The sequence below is a fragment of the Corapipo altera genome, unplaced genomic scaffold (assembly GCF_003945725.1).
Source record: "Corapipo altera isolate COAL_440 unplaced genomic scaffold, ASM394572v1 44, whole genome shotgun sequence".
NCBI lineage: Eukaryota > Metazoa > Chordata > Aves > Passeriformes > Pipridae > Corapipo > Corapipo altera.
The window spans coordinates 17,249,197-17,275,049 of NW_020884880.1; the positions used below are offsets into that span (position 1 = coordinate 17,249,197).

General features: G+C 39.7%; 1 protein-coding gene across 1 annotated transcript in view; it reads right to left on the bottom strand.

Annotated features, from left to right (window-relative positions):
• THRB (thyroid hormone receptor beta) overlaps positions 1-25,853 on the bottom strand; it is an 87,223-nt gene that overhangs the window by 51,061 nt on the left and 10,309 nt on the right. Inside the window, exon 2 of the mRNA XM_027639197.1 lies at positions 2,146-2,210. Coding sequence (XP_027494998.1) covers positions 2,146-2,152 — 7 coding nt within the window. The 5' untranslated portion in view covers positions 2,153-2,210. The remainder of the gene's footprint in view (positions 1-2,145; positions 2,211-25,853) is intronic.

A 25,853-nucleotide genomic window follows, 5' to 3' on the forward strand; every position in this document is an offset into this window, starting at 1 on the left:
AAGGCCAAATTCTACAACCTTCTGTCAGAAAAACTTCTCTAGATTGCACTAAAACCTGAAGGCTTTTGGGCAGTGCCTACAACAGGAAAATACATTCCGCAGTAAAAATATAACATATGGGCAGAGAAATTAGCTATCAAAAATTCAGAAGAATACAGCCCATTATTTTAGTCAAATGGTTTGGTTTTGGATTAGATTCTGTTGTTATTCCAGTGACTCAGTAACAGAATCTAAAATTCCATTTTCATTCATTAGGAAAGGACACCTGTCTGGCTCTGGATGGTGGCATTTATGAAGTTTTTATAGAGTTTGAAAGATTTTCATTTCATCCATGCTTCTTTTCACATTCAGACTCATGTAGGGAATGTCATTCCTATAATCAGAAACAGAAAATATGAACTGCTCATAAAGAAAAGTGATGGACATCTACAGCTGTACCAATAGTCATCTTATGATTATTTTCTTTGCACATTATTTGCTCTGCCCATTTCTTTCAAAAGAAATGTAGAAAATGTAGGTCCTTCCAATTAGGCTTTGTGTTTCACTGAGCTTAGCTGAGCTGCCCTGCCAGGGGCAAGTCCAGTGAGACAGGGCTGGTCACAGTGCTAGTGGAAAATCTCCATAAAACCGCCCTCCACAGGAAGCCACAGACCCAACAGACAAGGGGGGCACACTGCATTTCCTTCCTCATCTCTTGCCATCACATAACACAAACTACTAACTGCTCTCTCCAAAACCACAGCAACATTAAGACCTGACATAAAATGCCATAAAACACATGGCATTTAGAGCTGGAAGACACCAAGTTATGTGTCAATGCTTTAAATTCTTCCAAAACAGGTATTTGCCAATTGAAATCATCATGCCTAGAATGCCGCAGAACAATGCAAAAACACTCCACCAGGCCCTGCCAATGTAGCCTAAGGATACTAACTCCTTCCTGATCCTCATGCAGTGGTGATGCTAATTCAGAGCCTGACACATCAACTGAGGGTCAGGTTACTCCACTTCATTGCATAAACTGCCTCAATGCCCTCTGCCTCCTTCTTATATTCACCTCCTCTTCAATGGGCAGCAAAGAAACCATAAAAACCCCACACCTTTGCAAATTATCAAATAACACATTTTACTATAAAAGCATACATTTAAATAATACTCTGCATCTCCCCATGAATTTTACCCTCTATCTCATATCTAGAACCCTAAAGTTAGAAGACCAGTTTTTTTGATGAATGAAGCCATTACCACTTGCTGGCCAATGCAAAAGGATGAGAGCCTTCTAAGGGAAAGGAAAGGATATTTGATATGCACAGTCAGTAAAAATAAACTGTCCCTTGAACATAACACCAGGAATTCAGTCTTGTTAGTTATGACTTTTCCTATGTAGCACATGCTGCATTTTACAAACAAGCTTTTAAAAGGTCCCATTTATGGATTTGGCTCTTGAAATACACGTTGACAAACAGTAGCAGCAGAATATTTTCTTAGACAATTTCATGAATGCTAAAAAGAATTCTGGAAGTCTGAAATTCTTTGGCTTTCTAGATGATCTCCACATTATAAGTACATCTTTCTAGACACCCTGTTCTGGGATTAGATACATGGGGGTTTTGACACAGTTAATTTATGCGTAGCCTTCAAATGCTTTGCAACTGGCAGGCATAAGATGGCTAAGCAGGATTAAAATGGTTAATGGTCATTTCAACTCTGGATCTTTAGCCCACCTGCAGACCTAGTCAATAATTCTCTGAAGAGTACTTGGTAATCTATGTAACATGAGTTTGACTGTCTCACTGTGAAGCTCAGGGGATATGTCCATGTTACAAAATAACTTAGGTCAATGTAGTCAGCAGAAACCGTTGCTGTCCTGGCAGTTTCAGCCAGAATGCTGAAGTTGGAATGCGCGTTTAGAACAAAACATAACTATGTTCCTGAAGGAAAATGAAGGAGGAAGAGAGTTTCAACATAAAAATGTTGGGAAAGGTGTGTCCCACATCTCTATACTCTGGGTAGAGGAAGGATTTCTATTCCCAGTACCAATGCATTCAGAATTTGTTAAAGAAGTATTTTGCAGGATGTATTTAACAATAATCACTCTGGCAAAGCAAGAAATATTGCATAGATGCTCTTATGAAATATGATTACCTGACATACTGCTGGGAATTATGGATATGTAATCATTCTTGTCCTTCTTCTGTCACCAATGTCAGCTGCCAAAAAAAAAAGAAAAAACCCCATGTAATATGTCCATAAATGCACATCTGCAGAATACCATTAGCATTTAAACAGGACGGAATATTTTGGATCTTGAATACCATGTTCCATGTTTAATGGCTTAACACATTCAATTCAAAGCACCTTGCTTAGCTGCATGAGGCAATGAATGCAAATCAAGTCCAAAACACGGTAGACTGGAGGAGCTGTGGATAACAGGGATTTGGAAGCAAGGTTTAAAAGCTGGTGGCTACTGATACAGAAAAAAAATGCTTCTGCCCACTTCATGGAACACTATCTGTTAGGCTTTTTTTCAGAATCTCCTGTAAGTATTATATGTCACCTTAGGAGCTAACTGGTTTTTACTTTACAGTTGCTAATGATACATGCCCATTACTCTCAGGTTCAGTAAGAACAGAGAATTAAAAGGAATTAGAAATCCTGTGTCTACAGTTACACTGATTCTTCTTCAATCATTTGAAATCCAAAAATCTATCAACTTTTACAAAGTTCTGAGACTTAAATAGTAATTTTACTCATTTGGTAGAAAACTAATTTATATTTACTTACTACTTTTGCACAGCATCATCATCTCTTTTATTAAGAAGACAACTACAGCTGTGAAGAACTGAATTTGGCATTTTAAAGTCTTGGGTTTAATATTTAGATTATGTCCCCCATTCATATGACCATACACACACACACTGGCATTAACTTTTTGTCTGTTTGGTAGCAAAGATTGAAGCCCTGCAAGTTCATTTAGTGTCAGGAGAGAAAGTCATGGATATAAGTTACAACATCATCCTTCAGCAGTATTGGTATTTATACCAGACATCACGTTTTTCACACAGAGGCATAGCAGGCAGATGCCCTTGTTCTGCCCAAAACAGAGTGCCCAGCTGGATGATCCCGGCTCGCTCCCTAGTTTAAGCACCAGCAATCCAATCCAAGCGGAGACAATCCTGAAGGTATTACTCCAGAATAGAGACAAGATCTCATTAGAATTTTTAAGTAAGAAATCCTGGGCCTACAAGTGACCCCACTAATGCCTGTGGAAAATTAGCCTGGGAACAGTCACGTTCTCTGGAATATCATCCCCTTGTATTCGGAGCTTGTGAGGCTGCACTTTGAGTTCTGTGTTCAGTTTTGGCCCCTTCACTTTAAAAAAGACATTGAGGTGCCGGGGTGTGTCCAGAGAAGGGCAACAAGGCTCATGAAAGGTCTACAAAACATGTCCTGTGAGGAATGGCTGAGGGAGCTGTGTTTGTTTATCCTCGAGATGGGGGGCCTCCAATGGGCCTTACTGCTCACTACAACTGCCTGAAAGGAGGCTGTAGTGAGGTGGGGGTTGGCCTCTCTTCTACCCTGCCTGCAGTGAGAGGACCAGAGGAAATGACTTTAAGCTAAGACAGGGGAGATTCAGATTAGATATTAGAAAAATTTTGTTCCTGTTAGGGTGGTCAGGCATTGGAATGGGTTGCCCAGGGAGGTGGTGGAGTCACCATCTCTGGAGGCGTTTACGAGGTGTGTGAATCTAGCACTGAGTGATGTGGTTTACGGGTTACAGGGGGAGTGCAGGGTGGACGGTTGGACTGGATGATTTTAAAGGTCTCTTCCAACCTTGATGATTCTACGATCAGGAAAGACCTGCCTTTTAATGTTAGCGTATTTCCACATTTTACTGTGGAAACAGAACCTCTCCTAGATTGTCCCAATCACCATCTTATGGTAAGAAACTGTCCTTTGGTCTTGTTAATGAGCTTATGGGTTTTATTTTTCTCTGTCCATTCAGACAAAATTCCTGCCTCTATTTCCTCTTGGTCACTGCCTCCTCACACGAGGAGCCTTTCCCTGCCTCGTCCTTAAAATAAATATCCTCCCCCAACAGCAGGCTGAAAGAACATCGAGTGCATCTGCTCTACTTAGGCAGAGACTACATCACCACCAGAATGGGAAAGCAGGTGAGCTGCAGTCCTGGGTAATTAATGTATCTGGGACGCAGCCCCGCCTTTCCACCTAAGCCCATCACCAACCCCCCGGCACCGAGAGTCCTCTCGGGCGCTCCCACACCCGGGGCTCCGCACAGGCTATACAAGGTGTTGTCCCTCGCTCGCCCTAGGCGCTGCATCGCTCCCCGCTACTCGAGACGGAGCGGAAGACAGCGCCATAGCCCGCGCCCGCAACACCCCAGCTGCCTGCCCGGGAGGCACAGGGAGACGCAGGGAAGCGCCGGGAAGCGCCGCAGCTTCCCCGCCCTCCCGGAGGCAGGAACACGCCCCGCCGGGCCCCGCGGCGCGGAGCGGCAGCGCGCTCTGGCGGCCGCGGCACAGCCGGGAGCGCTGCTGCCTGTCTGCTCCACCGCTCGATACCTCGTTACCTTAACTGGACGCGTCTGGATAGATCTTTACACGAAATTAATTGCTACTCCGAAAGTCGGAATTGTTCATGATTAAAGAAAACCAAGCACAACACACACACACACACACACACACACACACACACACACACACACACACGGCCTCCGCTCTCCTCCAGTAAAACCCAAACACATCCCTCCTGCCCTGTAAATAAAAAAAAGAAGAAAGGGGGGAAAAAACACCCCAAACCCATAATCATAGAATATCTTGGGTTGGAATAGACCCACAAGGACCACTGAAGTTGATCTCCTGGCCCTGCACAGGACAACCCCAGGAATGTGATCCTGATGGGTTCCTTCCAACTCAGCATGTTCTGTGATTCAGTGAATCACAGCATTTGCCTGAGAGCATTGCCTCAGGCTCCTTGAGCTCTGGCAGCTTCAGGGCTATGACCACTTCCCTAGGGAGCCTGTTCCAGTGCCTGACCACCCGCTGGGTGAAGAACCTTTTCCTGATACCCAACCTAAAACTCCCAATACAGCTTCATGCCATTCCCTCAGGTCCTGTCACTGGTCACCAGAGAGGAAAAAGAAAAAAATACGCACTGATTTCTTTTTTCCTTTCTCTATTTCCTAATCATCTGAAATTATTTCTCTCTGCAGTATGTTATACTTAATGGAAATTACTGATTTCAGGACATAATGTTCACTCTATTTTCAAGAACTGTTGTTCAGTATAAACAACAGAACCAGAGGGGATGATACAAAGTCTTTGTTTTTCCTACCAACATCTCGTGGAACTTCAGAATTCTTCACAGTCTGTCAATCAAGAGATACAAGGATACAAATTTAGATCAGGCCTCCAATTAAAATCAGACCCATCCCGCCATGCCATGGGATGTTGTGAACCTCAACAATAAGCCATTTCCCAGAATTTAATTGTGGTTTGGTGACTCAGTGACATATAAGTGCTCTTGAAGTAAACAATTGAATGTTTTTAACAAAAATTCTGTCCCTCCTGTAAATAATTAGTTACTAAACCTAAAATTATTGGATTTGCACCAATCTGTTAGAAAGGAGGATTAAAAAAATTGAGAAATACAATGTTCTTCAATGAATTCTGCATAAAAATTCTAGCTATCCTGGGAGTTTTGCCATTTTCCCTGATGAGACTAGAACTTGGCATAAAGGCAGCTGTCATTTGTATAAAAAAAACTAATTACAAAATGACTGTCTTTTGTTTAAAGCATTACACTAACGTATCTAGCTTTGGCAGTCTTCTTGTGCGCCACAGTTTAAAATGGAGAGTTTGCATCCTCTTTTTCCCCTCATAACTGTCTAGAATTTAAGTTTCTTGGATGCCGCTATGTGAATGTACATCATCTCCCCCATCTAGCATCTCCACTAGGTAAATTTAGCAACTGCCAAAGGATACACAGTAACTGAGCCCATTTGTAATACCTGCTTAATACCTGCTTTGTACCTGACGGTGATTTTAATAATCTTCCCAAGTGTACTGGGATGTTTTCAGAAAGATGCTTTTATACCGCACTTTATATGCCGGAAGTAATTCCCATTTTTCATTCCAAGGAATGTGGCACACAGATGGAAACACTGTGGAAGTACAGTAGTATTTATCCGTTCCAGCACTCAAAACCTTGACAGTCTTCTGAAGGTGCTTGCTACTTCAAATGAGCGAGATTAAGTGGTGTCTATGTTAATTATAGCCAGTTCCTCTTGAAGGCATAGTTGTGGAAGATGTTGGAGGAAATCAGATTCTTTTTCAGAGTCTACAGCTAAAAAGCACGTGAACAGGCACAAGCGGGAAAGATGTGCATGAGTCACAGACGATACTCCACTACATCAGGCCAATAATGTCTGGTAGTCTTCCCGGACATTGCAGAGTAAGTTTTTTTCTTGCCAGAAGTGACACAATTTTCATGGCTAAGCTTTGCTAACGTCACAGGGAAGAGGGAACAGGCTTTGTTAGATTATCTGTTGTGTGTTGAGCACTTATTTGCCCAAAAAGAGATACGCAAGGTCTCATGGCTCTGAGTCACAAGCCCTATGCACGCAGCACTAATTCAGAGGCTGCTATCTCACATCCCACGTGATCTCCCTTCTAGAGAGTTGAGGCAGCAGAGTGGACAGTGTGCTCCTTCTCCATCGCTGGAGTTCAACTCTACTTCTTTTTTTTTTTTCTTTTTAACAAGGTAGTCTTTACCTTAATATTGGATACCACTAATAAAGGTAGCAAAATGTTTACTCTGCTTTGATACTGAGTTGTGTCTTAGATCTACAGCCCCACACTAGGAAAAGAATATTTTATACTGCCTCAAAAAAAAAAAAAAAAAAGATATCTTTGGGATCTTCAGATCCTCTGGCCTGAAAAGGTGATATTTGAAATTAATTCTCAGGCTTTGGTCTCCAGTCTAGAAAAACTGTCCAGCCACAGTGCCAGTTACTGCACCTACTTACTTTTTCCATAATGAGAGGTGATTAACCAATTAGCATTAATAAATGTGGTTAAGTGTTCTCCCATGCTCACCAAGTGCCTCCTCCTTCACACAACTGCACTGGATTAACCAATGGCTGTATAAAAGGAGTTCGCTGCTCAAGGGATGAAGGTGTTTTTGACCTTATTCTGATGCTTCAGGTTTAGATGGTGGCTGCCAGTCTCCTCTAAGCCAGGGGCATGGTAATTTTGTGGTTTGAATCCTGGTTCCTGTCCATACCATGAACCGCACACTTCTTCACAAGCCTCAGGCTTCCCTTCCCACTCACGAAGCGGCTGCACAGAAAGGACAAGCACTGCTGCCTCCTGTCTCTTCTCAAGGCAGGAACAGGTGGGAAAAGGGATTTTGCACCTTTCAGAAGCACTGACAAACCACCTGCCTCTTTGCTGGACTGCCCCTTGACAAAGGGAGGGCCATGGGGCAACCTGGCTCATTCACTCAAGTCTCTCCTGTAACCCTACCTGCAACAGCCAATGCCTCTGGCTTATCCCTGGCACTCTTATACAACACTCTTACACAACATTTGCTGCTTTGCTTCTGGCTCACCAGGAGCTGGGCTGCCTCCAGGGAGGGGAGCCTTGTGCCGAGAAGAGGGGAGTGCTGCTGGCAGACCCGGGGATGGGTGGGAGCCTGCCCAGGTCCTGGGATGCGGGAGGGAGCTGACGAGGGCACAGAGCAGGATAGCAAAGCATGTAGCTTTTGTAACAGGGTGCAGAGGGAAAGCTCCATCACAGTCAGAGCAAGCACCCCAGGACTCCAGCCCCTTATGCCCTTCCTTCCACAAATTATGGCACTTCTATTTTTCTTGAGGGCTGTCTTGGCTTGGGGGTGATGAATTATGGGATGAATCATTTGAATATTGTGTTCTGCAAACTCCCTCCGTGAAAGCTGCTCTCACTTTGAACTTCATCTTTAGTGAAAAATCCAGAGTAGCAACTTTGCATCAGAAAAAATTAGAAGGTACCCATATATAGGTTGTATTGATGCCTAACTGAACTTTAAAGTTTATTTCAATATTTAATGGGAAAGCAAAATTACTATTTTAGAGCAAGTTATAGAGAAGATTTTGTACTAATATATATTCAGTGAAAAAATGTACGAGACTATGGCTTATGGTACACAATATCTATATAATGAGCCAGTGGTATTCGCTCCATTGCAAAACATAATGAATAACTTGCACTGTATGAGAAATAAAAATCTCTCTAGTTTTCCAGATACATTTAATGAAAAGCCCCCATCAGAACTGGCTTGTAGGCACAAGCTCAGAAGTGGACTTTGACTCATGCTTTTTACTGCTAGTCTAGCTCAATTCATGAGGACACAAAAACATGCAATAAAGCAAAAAATAAAAACCACAGTGCACTATTTGTATAGGCATTTGCAGTCTATTCTGAAACGCAAGAACAAAAAGGCAAAGAGCTTTCTAATAGCAACGTCCAGTAGTTCTGTGTAATATCCTCCTCACACAGACTGAACACGTGCTTAGCTCTGTGCAGGCATCAGCAGATTTTTTACAGCATGAAAGCCGGAAAATTTTTATATGCAGACAAGAAGTCTCACAAAAGATAACAGTAACTTCACTGCTTTACAGGTTTTTGAAAGCTCTTGTGTTCAATAAGCAGATCTGCAGGATGAACATTGCTAATTTAGATGGACAAACGAATTCTTTCCATAGTCCCATTGTGAGGCTTTGGATCTGGCATATGGTTTGCAGGACAGGCTGAATGATAAAGCTGTTGATTTCAACCTAGCTACAAAAAAATAGACCCAGCACCACAAAATGAAGTAATGCAAGACAAAAACAAGATAAAAGTTGTTTTTATGATTTCATCAGAACTTACTGGCTTACTGTATTGGGGAAAATATATCTTTTTATAAGATAATGGAAAATATAATAATACATTTCTTCATAGCCAAAAAGAAAAGGAGTTTTAGCATTTCTGTCTGTTTCCCAGTAGCCTGAACAGATTAGAAAGGAAGACTGTAACATTACCTTTAAACCACCTGGTCATCCAGTAGAAAACAGAACATGTAATTCTTCTCTCTCCTTGTACTTACAGAAATGAATAATGTTATCTCAGAGTATCTCAAATCACTTACTATCATGACCTGGAGCTGCTGACTGGCCCTAAGATGTAAAGGCTCTAAGAAATCTACTTATATGAAGCTTAAAATTCAGTCAGCATAATGGGCTTCAGCCTTCTCTTCCTTTACTTCATCCCCTTGCAGAAATGTCAACTCTTCTAGCACTTTGCTTTGGCCTACTACATGTGTACACAGGAGGGCATGAGAGGAGCACAGAACTGGAGGCAGGCCTGTTTAGCCACTATTTTGATAGTCAGGGGTTTATTCCCTGTGAGAGACTTCCTTAACATAAAGCATTATGGTGCAAACTAGTCAGATTTGCCAAAGAGTAGTTGATCGGTAACTGTGAATTAAGTGATGTTTATATCATTAAAGATTTAAGCCTTAATTCACAAAGACCTCTACAGACTTGAATAAATATCCAGTTGAGCAAGGATCCTGGAGGGCCGAGAATGATAGAAAAGTAAAGGAGATAATATAAAAGATCTCTAATTTGAGTCATTATTCCAGTGGTTTTTTGAGACACTTCATAGCTTATGTGTTCGTTCCCCAGCATCTGCGTATTCAGACAACAGCTTTGACATAAAACTTTTCTTGTTTATCTGTTTTGTTCCATAGTCTCAGGAAACATTAGCTCTCCTTGATATTTCAACAAGGGGCAGTTTATCTTCAGTGCTAATTTCTCTTATTAACTACTTTCAAGTGTGCATTAGACAAAGGCTGTCTTGAATTACCTACCCAGTAAGTCTCTGCAACTAACTAACATCTGATAATCTCAGAGATAATAAATTTCAAAAACTTTCCTTGAAACTGATTTCCCCCCCCCTTATGATGAAATCGATCAAGAAAAAGAATACTTTCTAAATGTCAAGAGAGGAGGTACCTGGATGAATTTTGTTAGCACGAATGCATTTTGTCACTGCATCTTATATACGCTGTGCCTAAAAAATCAGTGAAGCAGAAATGAATATGTTCTAATCTACAAATGTCACTCTGAATAGGGATAAATATTACCCTAAAGATTGGTACTGGCATTTGTTCGAGCTATTTTCAGGGATTCAGATATGAACAGCAGAATTAACGCAGCTTTAGGCTTTCTGCTATTCTTAAACAGAGCTTCAGAAAGTCACCACTTAGTTGAAAAATAAATTCTCAATACTGAAAAATTGTTATCTCTATTTCAGGCTTTGATTTACAGTGTGAAAGAAAGTACATCGAACTTTGCAGAAAACCTTGGAAAAGAAAACAAGAGATGCTGTTACAGCTACAGATTTATCCTCATGGGTTTTGTATATTGTGTGACTTGGTGAGTTTCCAAACCTGATTCTATTTTTCCTAAAAACTGATAGCTGAATTGCCAAACTACGGAATTCTGAAATGTATGGCTTAAATTCAATTATAACTGGGGGAAAATTTTGAAGACGCTGATTTTCAACAAAATTGAAGTAACAGACCAGAACAAGAAGTTAGCTGTTTTCTGAAATCTGTATCCCTAGCTAGCAAAAGCTATGGTGTGTGAATAAAGACTAGCTAAAAATCTGTGCAGAACCTTTCTACAAGTTGAACTGGCAGTCCTGGAGCCTCTGCCTGCTGCTGCAGAAGCAGCTCAAGGGAAATGGGCATCAGAGAGTTGATGACAGTTGATGACGCACCAGAAGAGGACAGTGCATTTCTGCATGTGTAGGTTCAGGCCTTATGTCGAGCAGTAAAGCAGAAAATATCCCTGAAGGCATGTTGAAGGCACACCAGAGACACAAAAATGTATGAATAATAGAAAGGGAGGGACAGATAAGTAAAGTTAAATGATTAAGGGGCTGGACTGACATACCTCTGTTGAGAGTTAACTACGGCATGGTGAAGTGACAGGGAAGTGAGCACAGGATAACCACGCTCAAAAGAGAGCAAGGAATGATAGGAGAATGTGACTGTTAGGGAAATTTTGGTTAAATTACACTAATGGTTACTGGTGGACATGTAATTCCGTTAGAGAGTAGCTATATTTGAAAAGAAAAATTCCTGCCTGGTTTTAATTGATATTTTGAAATGGAGAACTCCATATTGCTATTTCTGAGGTTTACCCAAAAGCTTATTTTTCAAAAGAAAAAATTCAATGACTTCAGTAACAATTAGGCTCAAATTGGAGAAAGCTTTCTGCAAATGACCCCTCTGAAAATACAAACCATAAGTTTTATACATACATAGATATATTTATAATTATTATAAATAATTAAAGAGTTTCAGGTTACCTTGCAATAAGCTAGTGATCATAAAATATGACTGTATTAAAACTATCTAAAAGCCCTTTGCTTCTGGTTTTGGGCAGACAAGAGTCATGGAGAGAAGGAATAATACTTGTGAAAATGAAGTAGAAGCTCTTATTTTGCTTATTTTAACAGAAAATGGCCTGCATCCTCTGTAATGGCTTTGTCTATATAACCAGCACCACATGAAGTTAACTGGATTTGAGCTGAGGATTTTCACAGCTCAGAAGTTACCTTATTCAAAGTCCTGTTCATTTTTAACCTCTTTTTTTTTTCTTTTCCTTTTTTTTTTTTTTTTTTGAGAACAAACACATTATGGAATTTTCCCAACGAAACAATTCACTGATTTATTCTTTAAGGCAGGCAGGGTTTCCTAAGAGGTGTGTTCTAACCTCTTATCACTTTTTATATCCTTTTTCCTGATGTCCTTGGGGCTCCAGTGCAGACAGAGGAGAGGACAACTACTTCTTCTCAGAAGATGTATATATCCTCATATTAAGTACAAACATTATAGATGGATACCTACTTTTGTGAGCAGACTGGAAACAAATCACATAGCCTAAGTGTTAACAATGGCCTTTCATACGTCCAATAAAACGTGATTTCTCCTCTTTGTTTTTTTTAGACCTCTCTTCTTGTTTGCTGCCTCATTTACAGCTAACAATAATAGAATTAAGCCCTGAAATTAAAAGAAAAAGTTTAATCGCTGATGATTTCGCTATCTCTCCCAAGCAAACAACAAAAGTCCACAACCTTTTAACCTTTTCCATCCTATTTACTAATTACTTATTTTCTAATTAACCCATTATGCATCTGTCAGTGTGTTTTAAATTAAATCACTTTAATTGCTAGTAAGTAGGGTTTATTTAGTTCCTGGTATGGCTGTACGGGGTCATGAGTGTGGGGAGCTGTTGAACCACTCTGAGTTACAGGTGGCTCTGCAAAACTGCTGAAGTTGCTGAAGATAAAGAGGAGTTAAGCTGCTTTCCTTAGGTGATTTGATTTTAATGTCTACTGGCATATTTCTAATGGATGAAAGTTTACTGCAAATACGGAAGGGCATTTTTATTCCTAATATATAGATCACATCAGACGTTGTTTCTTGAAATAATTTTTAACAACGGAATAATTATGCTAATAGTTTTAGGAAACGCCTATAACCACGTTTACTTTGCTGTATAGTAGAACTCTTTGAAATGCAACACAACTTCAAATAAAGAGAATAGAGAAAACCTAACATGTGGGACACAGTTTTAAGTATGAGGCTAACACTCAACTCACTTGAATATCTTCATGTAAAACACTATAAAAACTGACGACAGTTTTAAGGAAAGACATAATGATTAATGAGGACAGACATAAAAGATTTTGTTCTCTGTAGCACAGTCCCCTTCTACCCCTTGCATGACCGGACTCGCTTTGCTGACCCTGCAGAAAATACCCACTTTTTTTGCTGGGTTAGTGAGTTGAATTACCCCTGCAAGGCGGCTGGTGAGCACCACAGCTGGCACTAAGTAAGTGGCAAGAGACCACAGCTGCTAGGAGGGAAGGGGAGGGAGATGAGGTTCACCCTCGTCTCATGAAATGGCATGCCAGAGGAATGCAGTACAGGTTTATGCCTTCCGTAATAAACTAGAGTATTTATGACTCCATGAATTGAAATTACTTTTTAACTGTTAAAATTATTTCAGAAGTTTTCTGAAATACCTTTGAAGATTATAAGTCTTGCACTGGGGAAAAAACCCTATGGACAACACAATTCATTATACCTTTTTCCTGTATTTAGATCCTAATACACTGAAGAAAGGCACTAAAAAGTGCTTTTTGTATGTCCTGGAGAATGGCAATATGATTTGGTAAGGTCGGTCTTCCCTTTTGTACTGAGTAAAGTCACGAATCTAGTACTATTGAGACATGAGAATAAATTTCCAGCAAGAACTCGAGTCCATATCTTTGCTAAATTACCTTAGCAGGGAGGTCAGTATGGAAGCACCATCCTCCCAGGATGTCTGAAGGAAAACCCTGGTATGAGCAGAAAGCACATCAAAAATCACATGGAGAAATCTCACCTACCTCTATTAAGTACTATAGTGTTTCATGATGGCTGTGTGACTGAGATAACACCAAGGTATCAATCCGTGTTTCTTTGCTCTCCTGAGTTAGTTGGACTGGCCAGGCTTTTCTTTTAATACATTATTCTCTCTTCTCTTCTTTCTCCTCCTTTCCAATTTTCCAATTAATCTCCCTTTCTGTTCTAATTTCTAATCTTCTATGTGTGACCGTGCAACAGGAGAACTGGATGTTGCATTTCATTCCTGAGGATCTCAGATTCAGGGGCTCCACTGCCAAACGCCAAAGCCATGGCCCTGATGACTTCACCTCTGTCTACTGGTCCTGTGTGTCCACTATCCAAAGAACAAACAGATCCTTGAGGAACGTAGCTGCAAGGAGGGGCAATTACCATTCAAGGAAAACTTTAAGACACTCAGCACAGATGACTTCAAGGTTAGCAGGAAGATACTGAATCAGACCTGGTATGGAGTCCCAGGGGCAAGACAGTGATAAAACGGGGAGTGCTTCCAGCGGTGCAGCATTTTGAACAGCTTTGAAGAACTGGAGAGTTTTCTGGTCTAAAGCTCTATGTAAATGCACTGCACTGGTAAGGGATGGAAGACACAAACGAGAGGATTATCCAAGTCAAGTTACAAGATTAATTTCTCTTGCTTATCTCAGGAAATATTGCCTTGAAAAAGAAGACAATAAAGAAGCCAAAGAGAGTCAAGGGACAAGCCACAAGCAAAGTGACTCCTGAATGCAAGACAAGACGGAAATTGCTACTTTTTCAGTAGATTTCAGTCCTCCATTTAGCACCATTTCTATTTAACTAATATACAGTTTGATTTTAGCCAGACACTGAAAGACAGTTTTTATGGCACTCACATCAATCAGGAGAAGCAGAACAGGACGTCGTCCTTGTATTGCTGATACTGAGGCTTCCCACGATTTATCTCAGCAGCATCACATGGATATTGGTCAGTGGAAATACACAATCTTAGAAGTGATATTCCACATACTTCCCACCAGGCTTATCCAGAAACATGCTAATAAAGCATGAGAGACAGTCTTTTCCTGTTGCTTTCCACAGTGTCTCAAGCAGTAAAATATTGTCAAAAGAGACACACCACTCTAAATTAAGGATGTGGGCATCTTCCCATACAGTGATGGGAAGGAGCTAATCTATCAGAACAATTTAGAATTAATAAATTTCGTAAGTATTAATATATGGATCTAATCTACGCTCAGTGTTATCCAAATTACCTTGTGCTGAAAGAACAAGTTCTGTATAATGAAGGAAAACAAATGAAGCTCACAGAAAAATAATTAAAGTTGGGAGTTGCAATGGGAATTGGAGTCAGCACTGCCTCATGTTCTGTGTTTAAAATTTGTTCTTACAGTTACCCAGCTTCCTCATCCATAAGGTGGAGATGATAATAATTGCTTCAGTTCCAACAGTATGCCAGTAAGATCTTTCATGGCAAGATCTACAGATAAGCCATCAGAACTGTTATTATTAATATTATATATGCTTGGCATGCATTTTTTACTTCAGAACACTTTTATAGATTGCATTTCTAGTCTACTCTTGGTGTTTAGGGAATCACTTTTTTAGACTTTATAAAAGTTATTCTCAATTTATTTACGACATTTGGGTATATTCTTTGCCATTGACTTAAATTCTATCCTACACCTCATTAGTTTTATGGGATTTTGTTCTCTGTACGATGTGGGAACACAGGAGCCCAATGATTCAACAAACACCAGTTTTACCAACCAGCCAGATTTAACAGGCTATTTCTTGTTGTATCCTATAAACACAGTGAGAAGCCAATCTGATATTTAATGATGCAAACCATAAGCAGAGGTAGTGTTTTGTGCCAAGATACAATATGTGGAGATTGCAAAAGCTCATAGTGAAATTTCTGGGGAAAAAAAATACAGCATGGAGGTTTTTGAGTTGTTATTTTGTGCAAATCAAAACAGAGTATCTTTACTGTGATAAACATAGAGATTAATTAGAAAAAAAACAAAGATACTGACAGAATGAGAAAACACCTCATATTGTCTATGGAAGGTATCTGCAACCAACTGTGCTTTTTATGTGAAAACTTTATCAGAATAGGATTCCCAGATTTACTTTCATGTTCTGCCATCCACTAAGAGACTGGTCTGAATGACAAAGCAGTTTGCTTATATGGGAAGCACAAAATGTACTAGCTTCTAAAGAGGGCTTATGTTTTAGTATCTGTGAAGTGTTGGAAGAATCTTACATAAAAAGATATTTATAAAGACTTAAAATTAGAATTTTCTTTGAGGTATCCTAACCAAATTTCAGAAAAAAAAAAGATTTGTGAAACAGTATGAGGTATGTTTTTAAACCAGCCATTTGTTTTTGTAAAAACATTTTGAAGATCTCTCAACAGGGAGACTGATATACTATCAGCATCTGCTGAACTGGCACAGAAGCTACAGGATACAGTGGACTATAAAGTGCTGCTGTTAACGACACATAGATAATAATATGAAAAAAAAAAGTCTTAAAAATTCAGAATGAAATTGCAGAATTGCCAGTAATGACCTGATCCACAGTTCCTGAGTGCTGGAAGCTAACAGTACTGGATCACTGGAAATGCTTTAGTAACACAGAACAAACTAACATCACTACAATCCATCAATTTGATGGAATTTCGTAACCACACTAGGCTTTATTTCTCAGCTATTGTGGTCAACAATTATAGCCAAAATACCTGTCCTCTTTTCCAGTTATCTTTTTTTAAATCACATATCCTTTGGCTAAATTTTATATGTATTTCTTCATTTTGGTTTCATTCATTCTTACACTTTTTATAGAATAATGGGCTACAATTCATGAAAACCCTGCTCAACTGGAGAAATAAATATTCTGTTCAATCCCCCAGGACAGATTTAAGATGTCACTGTTAGCTTTAGGATATCTGTCCGTATTAGTCATCCTGCCAGCACTGAGATAGTAAGAGAAAAGATAAGAGTCTGCTGGAAGGCCCATGAAGCCAAGGGAGTCTTTCTTTCAGCTATTTTGTAGCACGTTCCTCTAGCAGGGATTAGGACGCAAAGAAGAGCTTCTCATGCAAAATTCTGTACTTAACTTCTTCATTTGCACTCATTTTTATTGATCAGGCTCAGTAAAATCTACTGGGACTGTCATTCCTGCAACCTTTATACAACTGTCACTGATTTCACTGATGGCTGAAGGAGAGCTTGGCAAGAAATGGCCAAGTGTCACAGATGGGGAAAGGGGAGGGCAGAGGACCTTCTGGGGAGTACAGCCACACAGGCCAGCAGGACCTATCATGTCACCTGAGGCCTGAGTTGAGACGGATGTGGAAAAAATGGGATCAAGGAGGAAAGAAGCAATTAAGGGAGGGTTGTTTATTAGGGAGGAGACTGCAGTGGAGAAAAGAGGTACATGGGCAGCAAAAAGGAGGGTCAAGAAATGGTAGAAATAGTTAACAGCGAATGCAAATTATTTTAACCAGATCTGCTTGGGTAACTATCAGGTGGTCATGCCCTTGAGTACTGCAGCCTGTTGTCCTAAATTGGAATGACCAACCAAGCCTGTTCTGAGCATGTCATGTGTGCTGACCTGCCGGCGTGGTCTGGAGGTTTGAGTGGGATGGGCACAGGGTAACATCCAAAGCGTATGGATCAAGCATTCAGTGTTGCTGTCGTGCTGCATGTACCAAGCCTGACAGCCTCAGCCTCTTCCTGACCTTCTCCTCACAAGCACACCAGCAGAAGGAAACCCTCTCCCACCAACGCGGTGTCATCTCCCCAAAATGGCTTCAGCTAAACTGATAAAGGCAGTGGCATTTTTCCATTGGCATAGCTTCATATGTATTAGGGACTTTGCCAGGATAATTTCACTAGCTAGGAGGGGATGATTATTTTTAGATGCCTCTACACAACATATGTATGCTGGAAAAATCATCTGAAGTCATTTCACTGCTTGTCTAGTTCCAAAGAAGGAGTTAAAGCCTTCAAATTCAGTAAGTGGAAGAGCACGTAACGAAACTGAATTGCCCATATTTCTTCACAAAAATGCTACATGAAATTATTGCATTCTTACATTGAAAACATTATTTTTGTGACAATAGGGACTAGGTGAAAACTAGTCAAAAGTCTCTTCCTTTCAAATAGTTTTTTCCACTGCTACTGTTCTAAAATAACCCTTAGATCTTTTTTCAGTTCGTTTCATAGAGACACAAATTTCCTATAAGTATTACTGCCTTTAGATACTGCACAAATTATCCTTAAAAAGAGTATGCAGTGTATTATCCTCACAGATATCAAATCCAAACACCCCCACTCAGGGTGTAAACTACTGATGCTGATGGGTGAAATAACTAAGGCTTAGTCTTCCAGCAGACAGATGCACTGCCTTCGGGTGCCAGCTATGCTTCTGAAGTTTGCTTCAAATTATGAAGTGAGATACCACAGAGCAAAAAGAAATCATCTACAGGAGTCAATATCCTCAAAAATAAAAGGGGAGTTCTACAGCTCTCAACGAGAGATAGACAAGAAGAAGAAGAAAAAGGGCTTGATCATTAAGGAGAAGACTTAATAAAATCTAGAGACAGCTTGAGGAAAGAAATCTGACTGGTACCACACCAAGACAACTACAGTAGATACAAACCCAGAAACCTCACTAAACATATAAACTCTTACTCATTACAAGGTGTTTTTATTAAAACCTGTTCAATTTTTTCAGAGGTAGTGACTGAATGTCCACTGAACAGCACCTCTTGCATTCACAGCACATTTACAACTAAGCAAAGCACCATTCAGTGCTACAAAATGCAAACAGTTGCACAAAGCAGGATAACACTGGAGAATCCAGAGTCTCCTAGGAGGAAAACTGGGATTTGGGATGGTAGTCATTGCCAGCATTTTTCCTGTTTGGTTTAGCTACTAGAATATTTAACAGTACCATACATTCTTTTTTTTAAGCGTTCTCTCAGGAAGAGGGATATTTTATACATAGTGTGTTTTTTAATAGGAATATGATTTTAAGCTGCTAAATAAAAAGTTCTATTTGTTGGGATTTGTGCATCACTGAAACAGTCCATAGTTTGGAAGTAGATCAACCTACATGCAGTGTCAAAAATCACATTTACAAGATAAATAATGAAATAAACTGTATGCTTTTTTGTTGTTACTGCTCTATGGGGAAAGCTTCTAACAAGCAGGTAAAATGTTTTTTTCCCTTAATTATAAACTACTGAAACTCCCAACAAATTTTAAAGTAATGAAATCAGATGGAAAGACTTGAATTAATTTCATTTTAAAAAAAATCATGATGACTATATACGTGGCAAATGCCTTTCCATAATTCTTAGGCAGCATTAATCACAGTTCTCCAGGTCTTTGATATAAAACTCAGATTTTATTTGGGGCCCAGATATAGCATTTGGCAGCCATACACAAGAATGATCACAAGTGAAGCTCCTCTTTACAGTGATTGTCAGTTCCCTGTTTCAGGTGGGTTGAATAAAGATGACATTCACCTGAAATACTTCAACTTGGCAAAACAAAAAAACCAACAAGCAATCTGACCCTAAATCATAACCTGATCCTGTTCCTATTTAAATCAAGAGAATTTTTCCTACCCACTGCTTATGTTCTTTCACAGAAAAGCAGAGATAGCTCAAGGCAGCAGGCAAGGTAGGCAGCAGCCTAGAGCAGAAAGCTGCCTACACCACACAGAAGAAGAGGAGCGCGGTACTCATTTGCAATTCCACAGCCCTCACTAGTGCACTGTCTCACAACACAAATGCACTGACTGAGATCAAGGCCTTCAGATGAAATTTTACCAGGCTGTGAGCACCTATTGTCTATAAGTCTCAGCTGCTCTGGAACTGGACATCTGATTTCTGAAACATTCTTCTGTCTTACAAAATTAGTATTACCATGTAAATCATCTCCTGAAGAAACCTATGTTTCTTCATACTCACCAAATGAACCCTCAGTTGATGCTGGGAAATGTTTGTTTCTCTCAGTACTTTTTCACAGCTGGTGGATATTTTGTTTTGTTTTGTTTTTTTAAATCCATGTAAAACAACTCCAGGCTGATTTCAGTTCCATGCTGCACAGATTGCTCCCAGAAAGGACATTTTTCTTTCTGTGTTTTCAGAGAATATTTAAATATTTTATATAAAAAGAGGAACAGCTTCATCAGGGATGACAAGAGACCCCCACTGCGGCCAATGCTACCTGCCTAGCAAGGAAGATCACAGCCAGAGATCAAATCAGACAAGATGAAAGATTGGAACAGGAAAGCCTCAGTGCTGCAAACCTGATCTGTTGCGCATCAGGCATTTCCTCCTGCTTTCGGGAGACAGGGATGGATATGACTTGCCTGGCTCCAGAACTGAATGCTGTCAGCCCAAATTACCTCAGGGGTAAGACTTCACTTCCACTCCTCTCCAAATCATCTCTCGTCACAGGCAGTGGAAGCAGGTTTGTGTATAAGTGCCATAAGGAACCCCAAGAATTAAGCCAGAAATTCAGACTCTTGAGAAATAGGTGACACAAAGCAAAACCTTCATGCATTTACACACAAAGGACTCCTGTACTGCACTTAGCTTTTTGATCTTAAATAAAGTCACTGGTCCCTTTAGTGTACAGATGCTCAGTTCCTTGAAGAAAGGTAGGATAAAGCACATATTCAGTTTGTTAGTCTTTTTTCATCCCCCTTCATATAGACTCCTAACGTTCCATCTTTATGGTCTTCCTTAAGAGTCAAGAAATATAAGAAATCAGTGGGTGTTTTTTAACCACTTCAGTTGCCAAAGTATGACTTGAATGGTTATAATATGTGATTCAACTCAAATGAGTCTCTCTACGTCCTCACCATTTCAAGATTACCCAAAAGATTACACTTCCGTAGAGCTGCCTGTATCATCAAATCAGAAACTTCACACGAAAAGCAGGTTTTTCAAATTCTTAGTCAGAAACTATTGCAAGTGTCATTAGCTTTCCAAACTAAAGCATTTAGAAAACAATTTCACCAATATAGAGGAAAACTTAGCAGGAATCCATTGATTAGAAAACACTGGAATTACTATTATTTCATTCAGGGTTTATGTGATAATAATTTCCTGTTAAAATGAAGAGAGGTTGTTAAAGATGTTGCAAAAGTACTGTCAGGGACTTCAACAAAGAAGAAATATCCTTTGATGTTGCCAAGAGAACTGAGAACAGTTTTTGGAGGGGAGTGTATTCTGATCTGTTTTCCCACATGGGAATACTTTCCCAAAATAAGGTCAGCAGCAGATTCCCCCTTTAGGGCTTCGGTCTTTTAACAATGGTCAATCCCCAACCACTTGCATGCCTTCTGATTTGCAAATAGAAACCTGTAGTTTTTTCATATTCCTGTGGCTGGTAGCAAAGGATTTTCATATAAGTATAATGCTATATTACTGACCATGTGCAAATGCTCTCACTCTTTCTCTATACTGTTATTACAAGTCAGTGTGCTGGTAAGGAAATCTGGGTTTCTTAATCTTGCCAATACTCTGCACCATGTCATGCACTGCTCATTAGGAACCACGGGCAACCAGACTGTCTCAGTTATAAAAGTTACAGGAGCCTTTCTCATCTTGCTGGTAATAAAAGACATGAAGTCTGCCACTATCACAATTCTCCTCCTCAGAAGAAAAGCAGCAAGTGCTAATTAAAGAAGGTGCCACAGTAGGCTGTGCATTAAATGTCTTTCAGAATGAACACTGGGGTGTGAAGGATGGAAAGTTTGCTTCCTTTTTCCACGACACATAGCTGAAAGTTAAACACCGAAAAACTTCTCTGAAATAGTACAATCTCCATCTATTTTTCCAATTTCTGTATAGAAATGAAACATCCTTAAGCCTTGTGTTAAGAACTTAATTGCAGCATACAGTGGGCTTTTAGCATTTCAACAAGTCTAAAGTTTATTCTTTCAGTGTAGGAGTTGGCTCCAGTCCAGCAGTGGATTTACTTTATCTGTCCATACAGACATGCTATCAGGGTGGGTACTGCTGTAATTTGTGACTGGATTTGGAGAAGTGCAGGGTGAAGTAGTAAAGGACAGCAATAATGGAAAGGAGTTTCAAATTATAGGGTTTTATATAAATTCTGATATACTAGAGGCTACCTATTGGGACTACTACAGCATGTCTCACATGAGACAAAGTGAACACCTCACCAGTTCTATGACTAAGGGAGATTTGCCAGTTGATGTATATCTCTTGTAAACCCACTCCCATTTGTGCTATCTTCAAATTTCACACCAACCCCAGGGAATCTCTTAAATTTCTCATCTCTTCCTTTCATTAGAGTGTTTTTCCCAATACAGAGTTCTCTTATCGTAGATTCAACTGTCAGTGTCCTGCTACATCCACAAACAATGCTGGTGCTTCTTTGCAGCTAACCCTTATGCATTTCATGAGAACTATAATCATGGTATTCCCACTCACCTTATTGCAAAACTAAGCAGCTGTGCTTTGCTAAACCTTTACTTAGAACTCAAGCTTCCCACACCTTCGGTATTTCTTGATACTCCTGTTAGACTGTCTCTTGTTGCTAACTCTCTCTCCTACAATACTAAACTGGAGTGTGTACTCCACCTGGGACCTCAGAAGGTCAACATATTTCTGTACTTATTTTTCAGTTGTTACTTAGGGCAATCTACACATTAACTATTCAAGATTATTTTCTCTGAACCAAGTCTGCTTTCAGTAGCTCACCTGGAGTAGTTGCTCTGTCTCAAGTTTTTAGCTGACATTTTTCCAAATTAATATCTTCAGCATATGCGCACATGCAAATGTATTCCCCCATTTCAGATCTAATGTCTACATCCATCCTGCATAAGATTGTTAAACTTTCAACAGTTCTGCACTTTAGTGACAGCTACCAAAGACAGACAGAGAATGTCAGTGAGCATTTCTGAAAACAAGACTTAGCTTTGTAAGACCATCTTTTTCAGCTATCTGGAAGCAATCTAGATTTACTTTTATTGTTGTAATGTACATTTTTATTATTGTAAGGGGTTAGATGTCATTACTCTTCACAAAACAATATATTTAAATGAAGTCTTAAATGGTATTTTACAGGATTAATCAACACATCAGAGCACCAATTTTCATTCACAGTGCAGAAAAGGTCAGTATGCAAATTACAATATGTTAAAAATGGATACGTTCTGAGTAATGCCCAATCAAGTTAGTGAAACTACATCCTGAAGATGAAGTTTAGCTTTCTGGTTTACCTCTGATATTTTGAATCTGTTCTACACACTAATGCGGGATTCAAAATGTCAGAGAGAAAAATGAGAAACTAAGTAAGGTAGAAATAACATTTTCTGTCATTATGCACAATCTATTTATACAGTAGCAATCTTTGCATTACTGTTTCCATGAAAAAACACATTTGATTATCAATCACAGTTTATTCTGCTTTTCATCAACTTCAATCTTTTTCTATTTAAATTTGAGTAAATTTTAAAATTATTTACTACTTCTATATATGTATTAGATGAACATTAGAACAACATAAGCATAACCTATCTTTTTTTTAATCAGGGAAGCAATGATAGCAATCTTTTAAGCTATTTGAATGCAACTATATAATGCTGAAGAGCGGTCTCTCCAGTATGATCCTTATCCTTTTGTAGGTGACAAAGAATTTTGCAATTTTTTTTTTTTTTGGAAATTGGGAACTTTTAACATCATATAAAGCCATAAGCGAAATGATCCAAAGACCAATGACTTTCATGAATGCATGATTAGAATATTTTTCTTCTATAAATATCTGAGATCTTCAGATGGATGGGGAGGGAAAAGCAGAAATCATTATGTGTAGTGTGGGTCCCACACTTCACATGCAAGTTTGTAATGAAGAGAACAACTAAAATATATATAAAATTTGTAACAGTTATTGTACCTACAAAGTACCTACAGCAAACTTGTTCATTTTGCATATTTATGGACATGATACTGGTGCTTAACACCTAACAGGCATAAGTTTTGCTAGGCAAAATTTCTCCAGAATAAATACAGGATTTGATAGGAATAGCAGTTGTATGCACATACATCTGAATACACACATTCAAAAAGTCCTTTGAGACTAACACATTCTGGAATAGAACATAATGGAAGACAGGCATGTTATAGCAAAGTACACATAACTTTCCTCAGCTGAACTATCTTTATTTATTAAGGAGGGCTTCTGTTCAGCATAAAGCTGCTTATATTTGTAATTTTTTCCCAGCCTCGGATTTCACATAGATAGGCCTTCACTCCTTTTATTTTTCAGATTTGCTCTTCATGTTTTTCTTTCTTAATCACCACTAAGAAACTGCTGGATGCAATGTTGTAAAACTTCAAAGTTTTATAACACTGGTAATTAATATTGGAAAAATAGAAAGGAATAATATTCAGAGCCTATCTTCATTTGTTCTTCATTATTACAGGGTTTCTAGATCATGTCAGAAAAAGAAGGATGTAAGGATGGAAAACACTGTGCTGTTATATATGTTTTAAGAATACAGACATGAAAATCTGACAGGTCAGAATAAAGACTGCATTACTTGGATGCAGTCCTATGTAGAGTGAAACATGGAGAATACAGCAATTTTCCCTGTTCCCTTCCTAAAAATTCTCAAAGTTTGTTTTTGACATATGATGGACATTCAGTTGTTATCTTTATAAAAGCATCTGTTAAACACTAGCACTTTTGTCCTAAGTGGCCATAAGTCCACTATGACAGCAATTCTTCTCCTTTCAGAAATATTAACATTTACTGTTACCAAATTCCCTCTGCCGTCTTATTACTTGGTCACAGTTAGTACTGTCAGATCCTTCTACAACTCTTCTCCGTTGATTCAAGCACCTCCAGCAGACTTTATTATTTCTCATTTAACCCTTTATTCCATATGTCGAACCACCCAGATGCTTGGACTGATGTTTTGCAGGACTCCCTTGGTGATTTCCCTCCATTGCAAAACTTCATCATTTACTTCTTGTTGCTTTCTAACTTTTAACCTGCTATTAATTCATGACAGGAGTTTTCCTTTCATTGCACAGCAGCTTTAATTCTTTATAAGCCTTTAGGAAAGAATCCTATCAAAAAAATATTAGAAATCCAAGTAGATTATAGCTGGATCACATTTTTTTCCCAAATCACGGCCTGCCCTGGAGAACTGGGTAGACTTGCAAATTTTGACCTCTCCTTGTTAAGCCAAGCTGTTTAGCCTGCATGATGAACAACACAATCCTAAATTATAATTGACTCCCTGTTCCCATTCATTTCATGCTGCAGCACTACACTGTAGCTGTGGTTTGAGAGCACACATCCCGATCAGCTCCCTACGCACACGTCAGAGTTTGGCTGTCAGAAAATGAAAAGTTATGAATTATGGAATTTTTTTTACAAGATTGTTATTACCCATATCCATTTTTTAATTTCCTTTTTTCTCCAATGCAATAAAAATGAATGGAGGTGTGGGAGAAAGGAGAAAGCATTCCTAGAGTTCACTGCAAAGAAAGCTAACAAGCCTAATAACAATGGAGTAGCCCAAATTGAGGGCTTCAAAGCTCAGAGGTCATTTCAAAGCTTTGGGGGACAGAGAAGAAAGACATCTCCAATGCAATTCCCTAAGAAAATAAGGTTATTGGAGTGGCTGTTCACCACTCCACCATCACCTTCCCCCCCTCTGCCCTGTTCTACCTGTTGGATGGTTTTCACTCAGCTCAACAGGGTCAGAAAACATGCAAGTTCTGGCAAGCGCCATGGCAAGGTGGGAGCCAGATGTCAGGGAAGAGAAGCCAGCAGTGCCTCCCTCAAACAGGGAGCTGGAAAGACTGGAAAACTCCTTGGCTGCAACCAGACACCCAGAGGAGGAGCAGGAGGACACTGTGGCGGAACCCGGCCTGGAGAGAAGCACAGCACAGCAAGGAGGGAACTGCGTGCAGTGCACTGTTTGGTGGTTTTGTGCACAGTTTCTCTCCACATCTGTCAAAAAATCTTTCCTGCTGATGTTAAATTTGTTGCTGATATCTCATTAGCCAAAGTTTAAAGAAAACCCAGGTTGGGGAACAGGGGTCATGCATGCCCTGGACCTGCAGCCTCTCAGAGAAGGTGAAACACAGGTTCAAAGAGGGACCCTGGGATATCCAGGCACAGCTGAGGGGTGCGGAGCCACCAGCTCCCAGTAGTCAGTGAGCACGTCCTACCCACTGGCTTGGGCAACATCAGGCACCTTACTATGGAACAGTCTGCCAGGATGAAAACAAGGTCATCAGGGAACTGTCTCTTGGGTCTAGCCCAGGCTTACCTAACCCAAGAGGT